Source organism: Cannabis sativa, chromosome 4 (assembly GCF_029168945.1).
Source record: "Cannabis sativa cultivar Pink pepper isolate KNU-18-1 chromosome 4, ASM2916894v1, whole genome shotgun sequence".
NCBI classification, from domain to species: Eukaryota; Viridiplantae; Streptophyta; class Magnoliopsida; order Rosales; family Cannabaceae; genus Cannabis; species Cannabis sativa.
In genome coordinates, this window is record NC_083604.1 from 46,061,981 (window position 1) to 46,079,924 (window position 17,944).

Genomic DNA, 17,944 nt, shown 5'->3' on the forward strand with positions numbered 1-17,944 from the left:
CTTATACGGATTGATGGTAAAATATTAGTAAAATAACGACATATAACTATCAAGTAGTTAGTAATACTTTCGAAATTATTAATTATTATTTTTAAATATTTCATTTGAAACTTGAACTCACATCACCATTTGGTTGGGTTTTTCCAAATGCCTTTTTCCAATGCATTCACAAAGTCATCTTCATTGATAGGTTGTACAGTGTAGTCAAATCAGGTTTTATATGTAAATATTTAATATTAATTTCACCAACACGGATTCATAACAACTTCATGGTAATGTTAGTTGGTTGTTCACTTTTATTATTGGAAATTTGTAATGTTGAATACTTTATTGTAATCAAGATGTGAAAAATTGTAATGTGGTTCCTACAAATTAATTAGCAAATATAAAAGATTTATTTATTCTAATAACGTATTTCTACGTATGTCTTTCCAACCCTAAAAATAATTTTCAACAGCCATAGAAATAAATTATATGAAAATATGTTTGGAACGTATTTCAATGTAAGTCAGAAGCTGGATCTCCCATATCTCAATAACTTTAAGTTTGAAAATAACGTACATGAATATATGTGCACAGTACTTCACATCGTAAATACAGTATGGTCCAATTATGTTTACTCAATATTTGAATTTAATGAGATAATTAGAATTTTTTGTGAAATGTAAACTATAATTTCGAACATATTTATTCGTACAATACTTATTTTAATACAGTTTAAACCATTTCCTATTTAGGAGTTGTACTAAATTTGGACTACTACCCATTCTTAATACTCCACGTTCTTATGTTGTTGGGAATTATTTAAAAATTGTCCAAATATTGTAATCTTCTTAACCAAGTATGGACTATTTCCTCTAATTTTAATTTGTTCATACTCACTAAAAAAACCAATTGTTGTCTTATCAATATTTAATTTTCTGTGTACGGTCCCACAGTGTACTCACTGACATTAAATGGAGTATTTCCTATACTTTAAATAACGTACGTCAGCGATTTCACAGTGTAACGTCAAATCAAACTCAGTACATGCAGATCTCATGGGATTCCCTGATTTGAGTTAATTAAGATACTGTATGCAAACACGAAACCTACCTATATTACTTAAGGAGATTTAATATTTGTTGGGCCCTAATATACTAATATGACATTTTTCTTATTAAAATTTGGACAAATCAATTAGGTCAAATTTAATATGATAGTAGTCCCTATGATAGTATTACCCAACAAAATTAACAAAACTAAGTTAATTAACTATGATAGTGGTACCAACAACGATTATGATGTCAAATTTTAATAAATTATTGACTACTAAAATGAGTGGATGTCATATCACATTTTTAATTTCACCATTTAAACCATGTACTTATTATTTCAAGATGGTGATGTGACATTTTTATACGGCCGTAATAAATCAATTGACTTCATTCATTATGTCTTCCATGTGTACTAAATACTTGAAAGCATTTTATTTTTACTTTAATTCTGGAAATTATTATTTAAATCAGAAAACCGTATGTATATTTGTTTTTAATATAAAAATGTCACATCACATAGTACTTTCCCGATATTGCTTTGATTTTGTTTGTGGGATTTGATTGACCTTCTCCTTCTATTAAAATTGGTTAACTAATAAATGGGTAAATTGAGATTTCTCAGATTGTCGTAAGTGGATATTACCATTGTCAAAATTAATTAACCATTAAATGGTTAAATTGGGAAAAAAAATCCATTACTATTACATGAACCCAATCACGTGTACATCAACCCACCAAACCACTATATAAGTAAAGGTTAGGTTATCCAAACACACCATTTTTTTCAAACCCCGTTTTACTATTTCCTAAATCAAATGGACCCTTACCAAAACTTCAACCCTTTTGAAACAAGTCCTCAAAAATCCCCACCGCATCCTTTTTCTTCCACAAGACCCGTAGGTACACCGTCACGGAGTCCAAGACTCCGTTCAGCCTCCATTTCAGGATGTCCTAACTGTGCAAGTTTCGAGTCTGTTCTCCACGAACACGAAAAACTTATAAGGAAGGCACATTTACGAGCCACGGAGGCCAAGCAGGAGTCATACAAACTGGCGGAACACCTGTACCATTCAGCCCACGCCATGCAAGAAGCCAACACTTCAAGAGAAAAATTAGAGGGTATCATGGATGACATTCTCGACTACACCGAGGTGTCCATACCCCACTACCCACTTCATGTAAAACAAAAATCACCAAACACTACTCCAAGAGAAAGTCCTTCATGACCAAAGTCCCCGTTCAGAGACCATAGCCCTCCGTCTCAACGGAAGTTCCCTCAAGTTATAGAACTTGATTGAACATCCGTTCGGTTTCAATCGTGGTATTTTATATATATATATATAGTGTACTTTTGTTACAACTCATCTCATATGGTCGTTCTATCAACTTTTTGTTAGGCCATTTAATGAGATTGAAGAACTTAGCTCCATTATATATGTAGTTGTATGTAACTCTACTATATTATTTTAAGTCTATTTTCTTTCTGTTTGCAGTTGTGATTTCACAATGATTCACTTCACTTTTAATTCCACAATTAATTAATGAGGAAAGTGACATTAATACTCCAAAATAACCAAAGTACAGATTTCATAACAAATACTGATAGTACATTATAACATCAAAATATAAAATAACATAACTTGGACACTAAAACAGTGCATCATTTACTGTTTTTCGGAGAAGTATCCACTCCTCCTTTGTCCCCAACTTCTATATCATCTCCATTTCGGTCCTCACCTTTGTCAGTCGAATCTTTCACATTGTCCTGTTCGGGTGATTTATTTGCACCAGAGCATTCACCCTCATCAAACAGTGAGCAAACAGAATTAAGGATAGCCTCTTCATCAGTATCATCATCAGAATCCCACATGCAGGGAAACTCATTAACACAGCAAAGTTCTCTAACTTGCTGCCCATTGAAGCATTGTCCCGTCTCTCCATGTAGACATAAAGCAGAGAAAGCTTCTATGAAAGATTCATAACGAATTATTTTTATGGACGCATCAGAAGTAGTGTTTTTGCTTACAGCGTCTTCGTACCTACTATAGATACCTTCATTTGGTCCATTGAAAATAACCCAGTGTGGACCTGAACTCATACTTGATATATGTAATGCTAATAACTAAATTACAAGTTAATTTCTCTATAAACTTGATGCTGGATTGGAAAACGTCTCAAGTGTGTTATATAAGTCGTCGAGAATAACCCTATAGTACGTTTTTTAGTTAGCTGTACTCTATTGGGATGTACTCCATTGGGCACATCTGATGTGTCAAAAGAGGGGTGGTTAAATTTCTGAATTACACAATTAAATACACGTGTAGGCGTACGTAGTATGGTCAAATGTCAACATTATTCATCAATCCCGTTTTCCCAAAAAACCTAATGTACTACGGTACTGTTCTAACGTACAACGATGGTTTAATTCATAAGAAGATGTAGGTGAAGGGCCCATTAATATCAGCCCAACATATATAAATGCCCAACATATATAAATGGGAGAAACTACCCATTCTACTAAAAAATGTCATCACTTCAACCAAAAAAAAAAAAGATCCTTACTTTTCAATCTTTATTTTCCACAAATAAAAAAATGTACTATTACTTATTTCCTGACGTACGAAGTGGTTTAATTCATTAAAACAGGTTGGGAAAGGCCCATTCATATAAGCCCAACAATTTTAAATGTTACCACCAACCCATACAACTCAACAAAATTTCTAAACCCAAAAATCATACAATAACCTTATTTTCCAATTAATTTATTCAAAAGTAAATGTAATTGTACTATTTTACTTTTCAAAAGTACGAAGACAGTGGAATAGAGTTTCCAATATTTCAAAGGCCCATTAATATCAGCCCAACACACTTAAATGCAATCACCAACCCATATTACTCTACAATCTGAGGCATTCAATCTCATAAAATCTAATTTCACTCGACTCACCACCATCTTTCCCTTACTCTTCATCTCTAATTCTTGGATATCAATAACAATCGAACACTGTAACTCCACTCCAGTACATTAACGTCGAAGGAACAATTGGTTACTTATCAGTAAGTCCTTTTTTTTTTATCTTTCTCGAAAACCATTCCTTACCTATTAACTTTATCATTTAATTTGTTAATTCAAACAGATACAATATGGAGGCCGAGTCTCAAGCAGAGAACATGAATGAGGAACAAACCTACGAATGGGAAAGCATAACAGCAGAGCTAAACATCACAAAACCAGTGAATGAGATTCAAATATGTGACGTCCTAGGCAAGAGTCTCGACAAACTGGGAAAATGGGAAGCATTCTACGAAATGTACCTGAAACGGATGGGTTTCGGCACAAGAAAAGATGATGTACGACGTTCTCACGGAGTCATTGTAATGCGCAGGTGGGTTTGTTGTTCCGAGGGTTACAAAAGAATCACAATAACGGAAAGACAAAGAAAAAAGAGACCTCATGATGTCACTAGAACCGGATGTCAGGCAGCATTACGTATTTTACTCACACAACCGTCTAACACTTGGAAATGCAAAGAGTTCAGCACAATACACAATCACGACCTCGCTTCATCAAGTGAGGTACAATTTTTGAGATCATACCGAGTAGTGTCCGATGGCTTGCTTGCCCAAGTTAGGTCGATGAACTCCGTTGGAATTAAAACTGCCAACATAATGTCTCATGTTGCTTTGCAAAGTGGAGGTTACGAGAGAATGCCATGTCAACTTCGAGATGTCTACAACAGGGTTGCTGGTGCCAAGCGAGAAGAAAAGATAGAGACGGACTCGGAAGGAGCGTTGGGATTTCTTGATTGTCTCGCAGAGAGGGATCCAAATTTCTTCGTTGTATATCAGGTGGACGAGGAGAATCGATTGGCTAACTTATTTTGGGCAGATGGAAACTCACGTGTCGACTATGTGGCTTTTGGGGATGTACTAGGGTTTGATACCACCTACATGACAAATGAGTACAATAAGCCTCTCACTGTTCTCATTGGCGTAAACCACCATTTCAACACATGCATCTTCGGGTTCGCTCTCTTCCTCCACGAGAAGCTTCCATCCTATCGTTGGCTACTTCAAAAATTTCTCGAATGCCATGGAGATAAGAAGCCAAATGTTGTAGTTACTGACCAAGATGTCGCCATGAAACAGGCCATCATGGAACACATGCCTGATGTTACACACCGTCTATGTGCTTGGCATCTCAATACAAATGCTTCCAAAAAGGTTAAAGATCCGATCTTCTTGAAAAGATTTAAAGATCTAATGTACAACTACTACGAGGAGGAGGATTTTGAAGCAAGATGGTTAGACGTCGTCGAAACCCAACAACTAACAGATAATGAATGGTGCCAAACAACATTCGACACAAGAAAACAGTGGGCAGAAACTTATTTAAGGGATTCATTCGTTGCAGGAATGAGAACCACACAACGTTGCGAATCGATCAACTCAGCCCTAAAAAAATTTTTAGAGAAGAATTATTGCTTGCGTGAATTTGTAACAACCATAGATATGACAGTCTCAAAGCTCAGACACAACGAGACTGCAAATGACTTCAAAAGCAGATGCACTCGACCTCACCCACCTAATCCTACATGCTTGACCACGTACTACAACCAATGTGCTGAATTCTACACAAGAACTATGTATCACAAGGTTGCTGAGCAGCTTGATTTAGAGAATAATTATTTTGTCATAAGTCAGGAGCAAGAAAGAGAGTGGCAGATATACACCATTGGAAAGTTTCAGCATCCGGAAGTCCAATACCGAGTTCATTACTGTGAAGGCCAACGAGCACTACACTGTAGCTGCATGCTATATGAAAGTCAGGGGTACCCTTGTAGACATTTATGGGCTACAATGAAAAGATTAAACATCAGAAGAATACTTAATACTCTTCTCATGAAGCGATGGAGCAAATCCGCGAAGACAAATCTCCACCTACATTTTAACCCCCCGGCACAAGAACAACAACACATTTATGAGATGGCTAGGTTTGGATCTCTCAGCTCATTAACTTATAACTTCACTTTCTATGCAGCAAAAACAGAGGATTTGTACACGGGTGCAAAGGAAGAGATTGAACGGCTAACTCTAATGTTCAAGGAAGAATTTGAGATGAGTTCCAATCCAGAAGGACAGACGCCACAACCTGGAAGATATCGTAACAACCCCAACATTATTAAAGACCCTGAAGTTGTAAGAACAAAGGGTACGGGAAATCCAAGGGAAGGACCGAACGGGGAGCAGATCCCAAGAAACTCAAGACATTGTCGCATTTGTCGCTCATCAGGCCATGATTATCGATGGTGCCCAAACCGTCAACAGAATACTGGATCTCAGGGGCAACAGTCAGCACACAATCAACTAACAACTGACTCATTCAATGAACACTCCAACGCGTATTTCCCTGAACCGCCTTCCTCCACACAAGAATCATACTATGGTCATTCATATATATAACTAGCTATTTTTAACCATTGATGTTTTAAGGTTTATGACTCTAGTTATTGCTTCAAAAACTCTACATTTATATACTTCATGTTATGTTTGCCGTGTTTAAGGTATTTATCTCAACAAATCTCAAATTTATAATTAATGAACAAATAAATTATTTTACCCAAGAAAATTCAATCTTATAAGGTCAAAATTTCCATAGTAATTAATTTTTTTATACAGAATAATAAAAATAAAAATAATACACCAACGTAAAACTCAATATATACCAACACATAATTTCATAATTTATAACAAATTATTCTTAACAATGTACTACGAAACAAAAATGAACGTACTCTCTACCTGATATTTTGTACTCGGTACGTGATATTTTGTACACTAATTTTACTAAACAGCATGCATAAACAATTAATGTACTCGGTACGTGATATTTTGTACTCAACTACAATTCCAAAATTACATACATGATGTAAAATACCAAAATAACCCCACTCCGACAACATGGACCCACTGCCTACAGTATATTTGTACAATTAACTACCACGAACAGTAAAGCTGTTGTACTTTGTCTTACTTTAACTGACGTGAACAGTAATTTAATTGTACATTTTTATTTTTTAATTAAAAATACAAATGTACAACCGGTTACCAAACCTAGAATAACCGGTTGCCAACTTAATTAAATAATTAAAAAATAAAACTATTCTAACGTGGGACCTACCTACCGTACACGGATTGCAATCCGTGTTTTGCACATATGGGCACAAAATCGACTGCCTAATTTTTTATATATAACAAATATAATACAATATTTATGTCTTTCATTAATAAATGTAAGATTGGTAATTTAGGTCAAAATGCGACAACACTATAAATTCGATACAAATTATTACGAGTTAGGGCATGAAAAATAGACGCAAGTCAAAATTAGGTTAATCTTGAATGACATGATTATTATTTGGATTGTGTCAGAGTTAATCTATGTGCCACAAAATCGACACAAATTGATCCCCAATTATATTCAATATATTATTAAAATGATTAATTTATAGTTAAAATATTATTTATTTTTTATATAAAAAAATCTAAATTAGATTATTTTTTTTACAAGAATATAAGATAGCTTATTTTTACTTGATATTAAGAATTTTATTTTTTTATTGATAATTTATGATAAATTATTTAATTAATTAATATTATTTATTTACAATTTTAAATATTTTTAATTTAGTATATTATTTTAATGAATTGAATAAATTGATAACTTTATATATAAAATGTGGCTATTTAACGTTTTTTGTTGGTTTAAGAGAACATTTTAAGAATATAAGAATATTCTATTAAATTTAACGGTGTAAGTAGGATTAGCTTTATAAATATATATATATATTTTTGAGTAATATATTATTTATTTTAGGTTAATTGAACTTATACTAATTTTAAATTAATTTAAATCTATATAAATATTAATATTTTATTTATAATATTTTTATTTTTAATGTTGAGAGTTTGCTCAATTTTAATATTCTTCAACTCTATAATTATTTTCCTCTAATTTTTAAAATTTTAAATATTGTGTTTTTATAAAAAAAATATTATAAAATAAATAAGTTGTTTCCTTTAATTTATAAATTTTAAAAATACATATAATAAAAATAAAAATTAAAAATATAACTAAATATACGTATAATATATGTAACAATAACTTAGTAATTAAAAATATATGTATAAAAATCAAACATGAGATATTAATAATGTTAATTAACATGTAGTGTATGATAAATATAGTCAACATGTATGTGAATATGATAAAGGTCAGTGCGTTGATATAAAAAGTTAAATTAAAATTGAGATTTTTTAACAAAAAATAATATATACAATTTGGTTTAAGATTTATCAAATTAAACTTGATGTTACGTTCAATGCACATATAATTAATTTTCTTTTTAATTAAGTTCAATTAAGTGATGTTAAGTGTAATACGTGTATGTAATTTTTTTTTTAAAATTTTTGAAATAGAGTTTGAGATTTTGATCTTTAATAGTTTTTTTTTTAACTGTTGTTACATTGGTGTGTCATTTGAATGTAATTATATATATGCTCAATTATATGGTGGAAGGCACATTTAACAATGTCAACCTAGCTATGGTGACCACAAGACAACAATCCTATAGAAGATAGAAAATTACATTTTCTAGTAGGTACCTTTATTGTATAGAAGATAATTTTTTTTTTTATTTTAATTTAAAGTTAAATTAATAAATTTAAAAATATAAATAATATTTTAAGTATTTTATATAAAATATCTATATAATTTTTATTTTTAAATGTATATAATAATATTATAAAATTAATAAAAAATATTATGTTAAGTAATTGAATATTTTGTTAAAATTAATGCATAAACTCAAAAATTATCGTTAAATTAGAAATCCTGTTATATAACCATACTTTATATAAAATAGATATGTAAACTTGTATAACATACGACATCACCAATTATCACCTCTAACTAAGTAGTCTAATAACTTTTACAAGTAATTTATGAGTATATATTGCTAAGAATTTTAGGGAGTACTATTAACTTCTTATACCTTCCAAATCAGCTAAAACATGAGAATCCCTTCTACGCCTAAGTGGCTACCACTATTCAATGTTTTTTTTCCTCTTCTTTTTTGGTACAAAGACATCTTAGTACATCATCATATCTCTCTCTTTTTCTTTAATATGATATGACAACTTCCTCACTATCTTATAATGTGGTTCCAGTTAGATTTTTTTGTTATTGGATGTTTCTAGTTGGTTCTAATTGAGTTTTACAGGATCTCAGTTGTGGGATTTGCCTCCTTCTTACCTTTATGCAGAATCTATTTAGGGCATCTCAATGAAAAAAAAAAATTAAAGGATGTTTAAGTGGCAACATGTTGAGATGCTATATCACTAGAGAGAAAAGAATATTATTCTAGAAATATGTGTGAGAGTGTCATACCATTGGCCATTGGAGTAATTTTAAAAGTAAGAGTATCTGATGTGAAATGTGGAGATTTTTAACATCCCTAAAGAATACTATCATTAGAGATGCTCTTATAACTTTAATTATCGAGGATTTTTTTTACTTATTATTATTATTGTTTGTTTATGTACAGAATTGATCATATTAACAGAGGGAACCATTATTCTTACCCAGGTGTCACGTCTATATAAGTTTGACATATATAAAAGAGTTAGTGTAATTTTTCCAAAATGTTATCAGCTTCTCATATGAGATTTACTTGTAATGTTAATATATACAAGTGAAGATGAAAAGTGGCATTTGTACACTCTTGTTCCGTTCAGAATTTAGGTGCCATATTCTCTGCAATACAAATCTCTCCAAATTACACTTCTCTACCCTATCTCAACAATTAAAATTTGGTAATTAAATTTAATTTTAATTAGAATATTTTTAATTATTTATTAAATAATTAATTATATTTTATAAATTAAATATTTGATTTATTATTACCATATGAACAATATTATAACATTCTCTCACTTGGTTAATATTTAAATTAATTTACTACTTATAATCCAATGATCATCCTTACTATATCAAACATATGAATCATGACAAGTATTATTTTTCATGTATTACAATATATTTATTATATAAAAATATACTTTATGCGGCTATGTACTAAAGTGAATAAATCCTATGTTTATATTAAAATTATGTTAAGATACAATTTTCTCAAATAAAATTAAGTTTCACATGAAAATTAGAAAATATTTACATAAGAGTTTTATTGATAGTATATCTTTAATTGTACAATTAATGAAAATTGTATAAGGGTAATTGAATCTTATATTTAATTTACGATCATTGAATTTATGATACATCATGCCTTTAGTCAATGAATTTGCGTTCACTCAATTTATTAGATGAATTACAAGTGACTAAGAGACCGTAAGTCTACGTACTCATTTGGGGGGCACCCACACTGTACAAGCATCAAACTAGCACATAAAACTTATGTAGAGAAATTCAAAGCTTAGTATAAGCAAAAAATTAAAAGCTAAGTCAATGCAGGCATACTTCGCTTGACATAAAAAAAAGTAAATCTTGATGCTTACATGTCTAAACATAAGAAGATAACCAGGATTAAAGACCGCCTGGTAGGTCATATGTCCATATTAAAAGGCTTTAAGACTAAACAAAAGTAGTATTCTAAAATAGAGGGCCTATAGGCTAAAAGCAAGAACATGAAAGCCTTAAGGCCAAAAATAAATGTTCAAAAGTAAAGGGCCAACATGCCATACATGAACATGAAACTAATAGGAAATAAAATCATAAACATAAGATACTAATAGAAAGTGTCTAATCATGTGTAGGTGTATGGGAGTCGAGCTGTGAGTTGCAGCTTCTGGATTGCCAAGGAGCTGTCTGGCCATAACCTTTGTAGGGTGGCTGGCCATAACCTTTGTAGGGTGGCTGGCCATGTGGTCAGTAGCCTGACCAGCCATGTGGTCAGTAGCCTGGCCGACCACCTCCTCCATAGGTTGGCCAGCCATAGCCTTGTCAAGATGGTCAGACGATGACCTCTTAGGCTGGACAATAGCCTGGCCAACCTGGTCTATCTGCATCCTGCTATCGTAGAACTATCTCCCTTGAGCAAGTGTTCTTTCACGAAAAAAAGATTCCATGTAGGAGAGGTCAACCTTAGATTTATGCAGATAAACCTCATATAAGACCTTGGAGGACAAGCTAATATACTCGTCCTTGATGACTTGTTGCCCATCAAGAGCAAGTTGCAATGCATGGCACTTGTTCTCAAGTTCCATCCCAACCTGGAGGTCTCAACAGCCAGGTTGGTCACTTCTATGTTCTTAATACCAAGTAAGAGTTACAGGCCATTGTTCGAATCCTAGGTCTTTTTCAAGCAAGCCTATGTCAGGGTGTGTGCGTCCCTCTCCGTCTGAAGCTTGGTCTCCTTACCCTTTAGCTTCTCTCGGTGAGCGCTAGAGGAGCGCTTGGTTCTACCATGGGTAAGGCTGACCTTCAACATGGCCTGAATTCAAAAGAAAAAACCAAGTTAGCTGTAGAAGAAGACTTGGTCGGCCAGCTCTTGAGTGGTGCACTTCTGGCCGGCTAGCTTCTCATTAATGCAACCCTTACCAGCCATCCTCCCAGTAGTTTAAATCTGGCCGGCCAGCCCTTGTCATTACAAAAATTTGAGTAAAGTCAACTATACAACTTACAAATGTCAAATCTTGAAGCCCGCTGGAAGTCATACACTCCAAATCCTCATCCTCTAGCTCTTGGAGCTCCCCATCAATGATGGGCAGAGTCTTGCCAATGTAACTACGGGCAGCCTCATCAATCCTCTATCTGGTGGCTGAATAGGCCCCTTTCTTGAAGATCTGTGTGGGGATGAATCCCTTCTCTAGGGAGGATCTATGATCATCGGCTGACCATCTAGAGCAAACCCTGGAAGAAGGGGACGGACCCTGTTGTATCACTAGACCTGGTAGTCTGGGCCACCTTGGCTTAAGGGCGACCTGAAGAAGTTCCACTAGAAGGCTCTCCAGCAAGATCCCTCAATCTGGAAGTCAATCTGCAAAAAGAAAGTAACAAAGTCATATTACAAGTTACACGTATTTAATTGAAGAAAAAGAAAAGAAAATTGGTGCTATCAACTACCATCATCCTTAGAGAAGGAATCATCTGAACTACTATCGCTACCAGCAGCCTTGTCCTTGCCTCTAGAAGTAGGCAGGGGACGAGTGGGCTTGGAAAAACCTTAGCCTCTAGGCCTAATTGATAGAGCAACATCACCGGTTGTGCCTCCGCGTGCCAAGCACTAGCAGATAGCCTTCTCTCTCTTCTCTAGGGTCCTCGCAAGCTTAGAGAGGGGATGCCATCATCTACATCAGGTGCATGCCCACCTCCTGGGCAAGTCTCCTTTACTATCGAGACATCATCTGGGCCTCCAGATAGGCCCTCAACTCCCTCAACATTAGACTCGAGAGGATATAGACCACACTTCCAAAAGTTGGCCTCGGACGCCAACCTCAATATATTCCTCCTCTCAACAGGGAGGGACAGGATATAATTAGGTCTATCCCTCATCCGGAGAGAGGGGATGGAGTGTGAGTAGGTTTGCACCCTCTAGAAGTGGTGGTGGACCTGCAGGATATCGCAAGCAATGAAATAAGTTCTAGTATATCCTCCCACTTTCGACAAAGTTGTGTTGTTGATGTCGCCTAACCATTGATATCCCAGCTGACTGAAGTAGAAGTATTTGGTCCTTTGCCTCGAAATGGATTTTAGCTCAAAAAAGTACCCAATCTCATAAGGGGAGGGCTAAGGCCAATCCAACTCTACATACAGGGCGAACATCGCCGAAAGGTACTTTATGCCTTTCGGGTTGATCTAAGTTGGACACACCTTAAAGAACATGGATATGTCTATAAAGTAATGGTGCAGGGGCAGCACCGCTCCCTACTCTATGTGGCGCTCCAACTAGGCCATCCATTTGAAGGTCGTTTGATGTGCTTGTTGGTCTCTCAAAGGCCTATCACACCAGACATATTGCACCAGCCCTCCTACCTTGATCTTGTTATGCGTCTAGGTAGAAATAGAGGACAAGAGAGATATCCACCAGTTCTATTGGTCCCCATGCTCGAGGACTCAGGGTGTTGTAGCCTCCTCTAAAATGTGGTCTATCATAACCTTAGATTGACGACTAAGGTTGTTCAAATTCTGCCTGGGCTCATCATACAAACCCAAGGGGTTATTGGAGAATACAGTAGAAGCCTTGTACTACCTCTTAGCAGGAATAAACTTCTCAACCTCAGATGCATTGTATGGGGTCTCTTCATCTCAATCAGCCACATGCTGCTCGACCATAGGTGTCTAGCCTGGTCGGCCCCCGGCTCTCCATTATATTGTGGCTATGCAGCCTCCTCAACAATGCCTACTCTCCCTCTAGTCACTAGCATAGCGATATGTGGGTCATAGGGTGGTGCCCTACAGCACGTCTGCTTGGTCCTTGCCATAATTGACCTTGAGTGCCTAGCAACAGTAACCATGATCTCTACAGCAAGAAGATCTCTCAGTGAAGAAATTTCCCTACCAGCAGACAAAGTATTAGGCACACCATCTTGAATGATGTAAGTCCAAGAACCAGGAAGAAATTGCCTCCACTTGATTCTCAACTCCTAGATGAACCAGCTATAAGACTCACTACCCATTTGCTTTTAATGGCAATGATGATAGACCTCGAGCTCTGGAGATACTTGGATCATTTGGCTCGTTTTTAGGGGATTCCTCAGTTTCGCCAGGTTAGTGGTGGTTCTCCAAAGCCCGAGGTCTAGCATCATTACCATTCAAAGCAAATGGATTCCTCAGTTTCCCCAGTTCTAGCATCATTTGGCTGCTCGTTTTTAGGGGATTCTTCAGTTGTCCTTTCCCTGGTTTTCTGTTGATCATTTGGCTGCTAGACCAACTAGATACTTGTCCTCGAAGAGAAGACTAAGTAAATCTTCTTGACACGGTTATCACCTCCCCAATAGTCACTGAGATCATTTTCACACAAAAGACAAGGGGAGGTGAGCAACCTAACAAAGCGACAAGGTTTAGAAAAGACTCTGGTCAACTATACCTAAGGGTACATGCCAGATAATTTCATCGTACAAGGCTCAGTATCAACAAAGTACAATGTCAAGTGTAACAACTTGGACAAATGTTGAGTATTAAGTTAAGTATTTAACTACAATAGACTCATCATCAAGTGTCATACAAAGTTTCTAAGGGAACCACATATGAAATAAAGTTTGTATAGGTTAACAAGGCCATGACAAGATTCTTGCCGAGGTCAAAAGGGGATAGAAAATTTGCCACCTGCTTAGAACCAAAGCCCTAGGCCGCCCAAGGTCCTAAAGCATTGAGAGGGCCGGCTAGGGTCCCATGACCCATGCAAGAATCGGCCAGGGTCACAAGACCCATGCATGAACCGACTAGCTTCCTAGGGTAAACCCCAAAACCAGCCAGCCCCATGACAAAAGCCTAGAACCGGCTAGGTCTTAAACAAGACTGCCAGCGACGACCAGGGTGTGTTTTGGATTATAGTATGCGTTTTTTCAAAACTCAAACATCTTATTCGAGGATCAAAGAGTCAAGAATCACAACGAAGGTCAAAATTAATCTTTTTCAACAATAATTACACATTATGCATCCTAAAAATATCATGTAGATCAAAATATCAAAGAGACTAGAATCTGATGTGAGAATCAAGAACGTATGAAGCATGGAAAAACTTGAACACAACAATGGAAAATTCTATAAAACAAGTAGAGAACGAGATTTGAAAGCTTACCCACTAGTGAAAACCTTCAAGGAAGCCTGTGCGAAGCTTGGATTGTCGAAACAAAGCGAGACTCCTGGGTTTTAGAGAACTTAGGTGTATCAGCCTCAAAGGGGATGTGAAGAGCTCATCTTGTTTCCATTTTTTAAGAGAGAGAAAATAAAGTGTGGAATGAGAAGGTGCTTCATCAAATAACCTTATATGATTTCTGGTTGGCCCCTCTCATCCAACATGCAGCAAACAACTATGCAGCTTGCAAAAATAACATGCAAAATATTATCAGTTCCCTTGGTGAACGTGAGCAGCGAAACACGAGAAAATATTTCATTATTGAAGTTATTGTATAAAACTTGCCCAGTAAAGACTCCAACAGTCAAGATTGAAGCTGGAAATTCCCAATCCGTACAAATATTCGCATAGGGACGTGGGGGCAAATGTTTTCCCAATTTTTTCCTACATGATGTGGCATGTCCACAAAGGCAAGATTGATGCCACGTGGAGTATAGCTTATCAGAAAGAAGGCCAAGTCATCATGCACAACATATCAGTTGATGAGGAGTCCAAATACTTAAGCATGACAAAGAGATAATGAACTGGCCAACTTAAGGGGTTTGACCGGACACCCTGGCCGGCCCTATTACCAGCATAGGCCAGCCAGGCTCCAACAAAGGAAAGGATGGCCATCTTCTCCCCTATCACGCACATTTTGTGCCTCTACAGCTTTCAGCCTGGACAACACTTCTAATTACGTATTGGGCTTCAATAACCTACGAAAATAGGAGATAAACTTTAGTTATTTACCTATTCTTGGGGACTAATAAATATGTTATTTATTTATTATTTTAATGTGTAACAAATAGGTGATATCTCCTTATTTTAAGGGATATCAACCTATCATCTCTTATAAGGTCTCATATATATAGAGCACTAAACTAAACCTAATATCTCTATGTGCAGAACACGCTCTGAAGCTCTAAGTTCTAAAACCCTAGTTCTCTCTCTCTCTCTCTCTCTCTCTCTCTCTCTCTCTCTCTCTCTCTCTCTCTCTCTCTCTCTCTCTCTCTCTCTCTCTCTCTCTCTCTATAACACGCCCCTAATAGTGTAGAAGAGACTAAGTCTCCCTTATCTCACCAACTTGAGATTTGTCTCTTGATTCTCACTATTGTAATCTTAAGAGAGCCACTTAAGAATCTACAACACTTGTGATTTGACTGGTATTATCTCTAATATGAGTACAAATAAAAGGGAAGTAGGTCATTACCCGTTAACTAAGGGGCCGAACCTCTATAAAAATAATGTGTCCCTTTTTATTTATTTATTCTTATAGTGTACACGTGGTGATATTAGTCATATATACAACTCCATTGTCGGTTGGTCAAATATGTGGTCAACACTTTGTTTCCTTTTCATAAATTGCTCGAGCAGTATTACGGTAAAATGGTATTTGAAATTCGAGTTTCCCCTTTAAAAAGTACAATAAGTACTCATTAAAGGTACAAGCGTCAGAAGAATGTTTCCCCATAATTGTCCTCACAATACCCAAGATCCTATTTCCTAGGGTAGGCATTAAATGCCCAATATACTGAAGAGACAACAAAGGATTTACATCGTGCATATAGCTTACCTTAAATGAAGGAAAGTGCATGGGGTCAAACACATGTCACCCATTTGAGCAACTAACATACTGAATAAGTCAACACAAGAGCAATTGTTCCCACGCGAACTTGGGGGCAAATGTTATCCTAATTTTTGCACAAGGTGACATGGCACTGAGCAAGGTGACGCGTGGAGAGCATTCTAAGACTTGGACGGACTACGCTTCCTTAATGTTTCGTCCATGAGGGTTTATCCTTGAGACTCGTTTAGCCTAAGACTTTAGTAAGCAACATTTGGACAACTCTCGTTCAAAATGTTCTGTCCAGAATCTCACCAGTCAGCAGAGTAGGATCCTTCGCCAAGAAGGATGCAGTAAATTTAGATTCTTAAAGATATTTTCCTTATATATCTTCTCATTTATGGCATGTTTAAATCCCTACATTTGTGGGATCAAATGTATACAGCCGAGTGATTCTGGGAATTAATGTTAGTTTCCATTTTTTCACAATTATTTTAAGTAACAATATTCATTATATTTTTCCTATAAATAGTGGAGCCATTCTATTATTTGGGATCCGAGTTAAGACTATGAAGATAGAACTTATGCTACCAAAATATTTGTAAGCTTTAGTCAAGGTTGTTAAGAAATTCACTTGGCCAGCTCCTTCTGATCTTGATAATCTTGAAAGTAGTACAACAAAAAGGGGAGTAAGCTATTACCATCATCACGAGGCCGAACCTCTATAAAATTCTTTGTGTTCTTATTGCTCATAATTATTATTCTATTATTATTTATAATTTCATCACTTTAAAGACTCAATGTCATGAGCTAAAAATGAGGTCAACAATATACATTCTAGACCAAACAGCTGACCCAAATAAAAATACTGGGCTGGACCCATAAGTAGTCACCCTTTTCGAATAAGTAGAAGACTCGTCCAGACGAATGATCCCTCTTGCATGGCCTATATCTGGAAGATATTAGACAGTGCATCCGAGAGAAGTGAAAAGAGAGTATCTAGATGTCCAACTTAGAGGAATTCTCAATAATTACGAGCACCCAAGATATAAAAAACTAGCTCCTAAAGATCTCATCCAAAGATTGTATCTTCCTAAATATGGAAAGAAAGTAATTACGAATCAATAATTTAATGTGTCTTTATTCTCCATGAAGATAGTGCACGATTTTAGGCAACTATCAACATGATGTGACATCCACATTAGCATATACTAAGCGATTCATGGGTCGGACTTCACCAAATAAGCTCAAGTTAGTGTGTTATTTATAACTACCCATTAGTGGGAAGAAGTTAAGAAGAATCCTACACACTATAAATACACGAATAACCCTTCATGCAAAGGGCTAGAAACCTATTTCTCAATTGCTCAGGCAAAAATATAGAGTTCAGATATTCTTGTAAGCCTTAAGGATTTTCTAGTTTTAAAGTAATATTATTAACTTGTGGACTAAGGCTAATCGTAAAAATCCTCATTATCATTTTTTTT

At 35.5% G+C, this 17,944-nt stretch overlaps 1 protein-coding gene across 1 annotated transcript; it reads left to right on the forward strand.

Moving 5' to 3' along the window:
• The first annotated feature begins 4,181 nt into the window (after positions 1-4,181).
• LOC133036956 (protein FAR1-RELATED SEQUENCE 5-like) lies at positions 4,182-6,500 on the forward strand. The gene has a single exon (XM_061113739.1). The coding sequence runs from the start codon at positions 4,182-4,184 to the stop codon at positions 6,498-6,500; it is 2,319 nt and encodes a 772-aa protein (XP_060969722.1).
• The last annotated feature ends 11,444 nt before the right edge of the window (positions 6,501-17,944 follow it).

Bases quoted from the DNA above. Each gene is read 5' to 3' on its own strand.
- LOC133036956 (XM_061113739.1), top strand. From the start codon at position 4,182: ATGGAGGCCGAGTCTCAAGCAGAGAACATGAATGAGGAACAAACCTAC.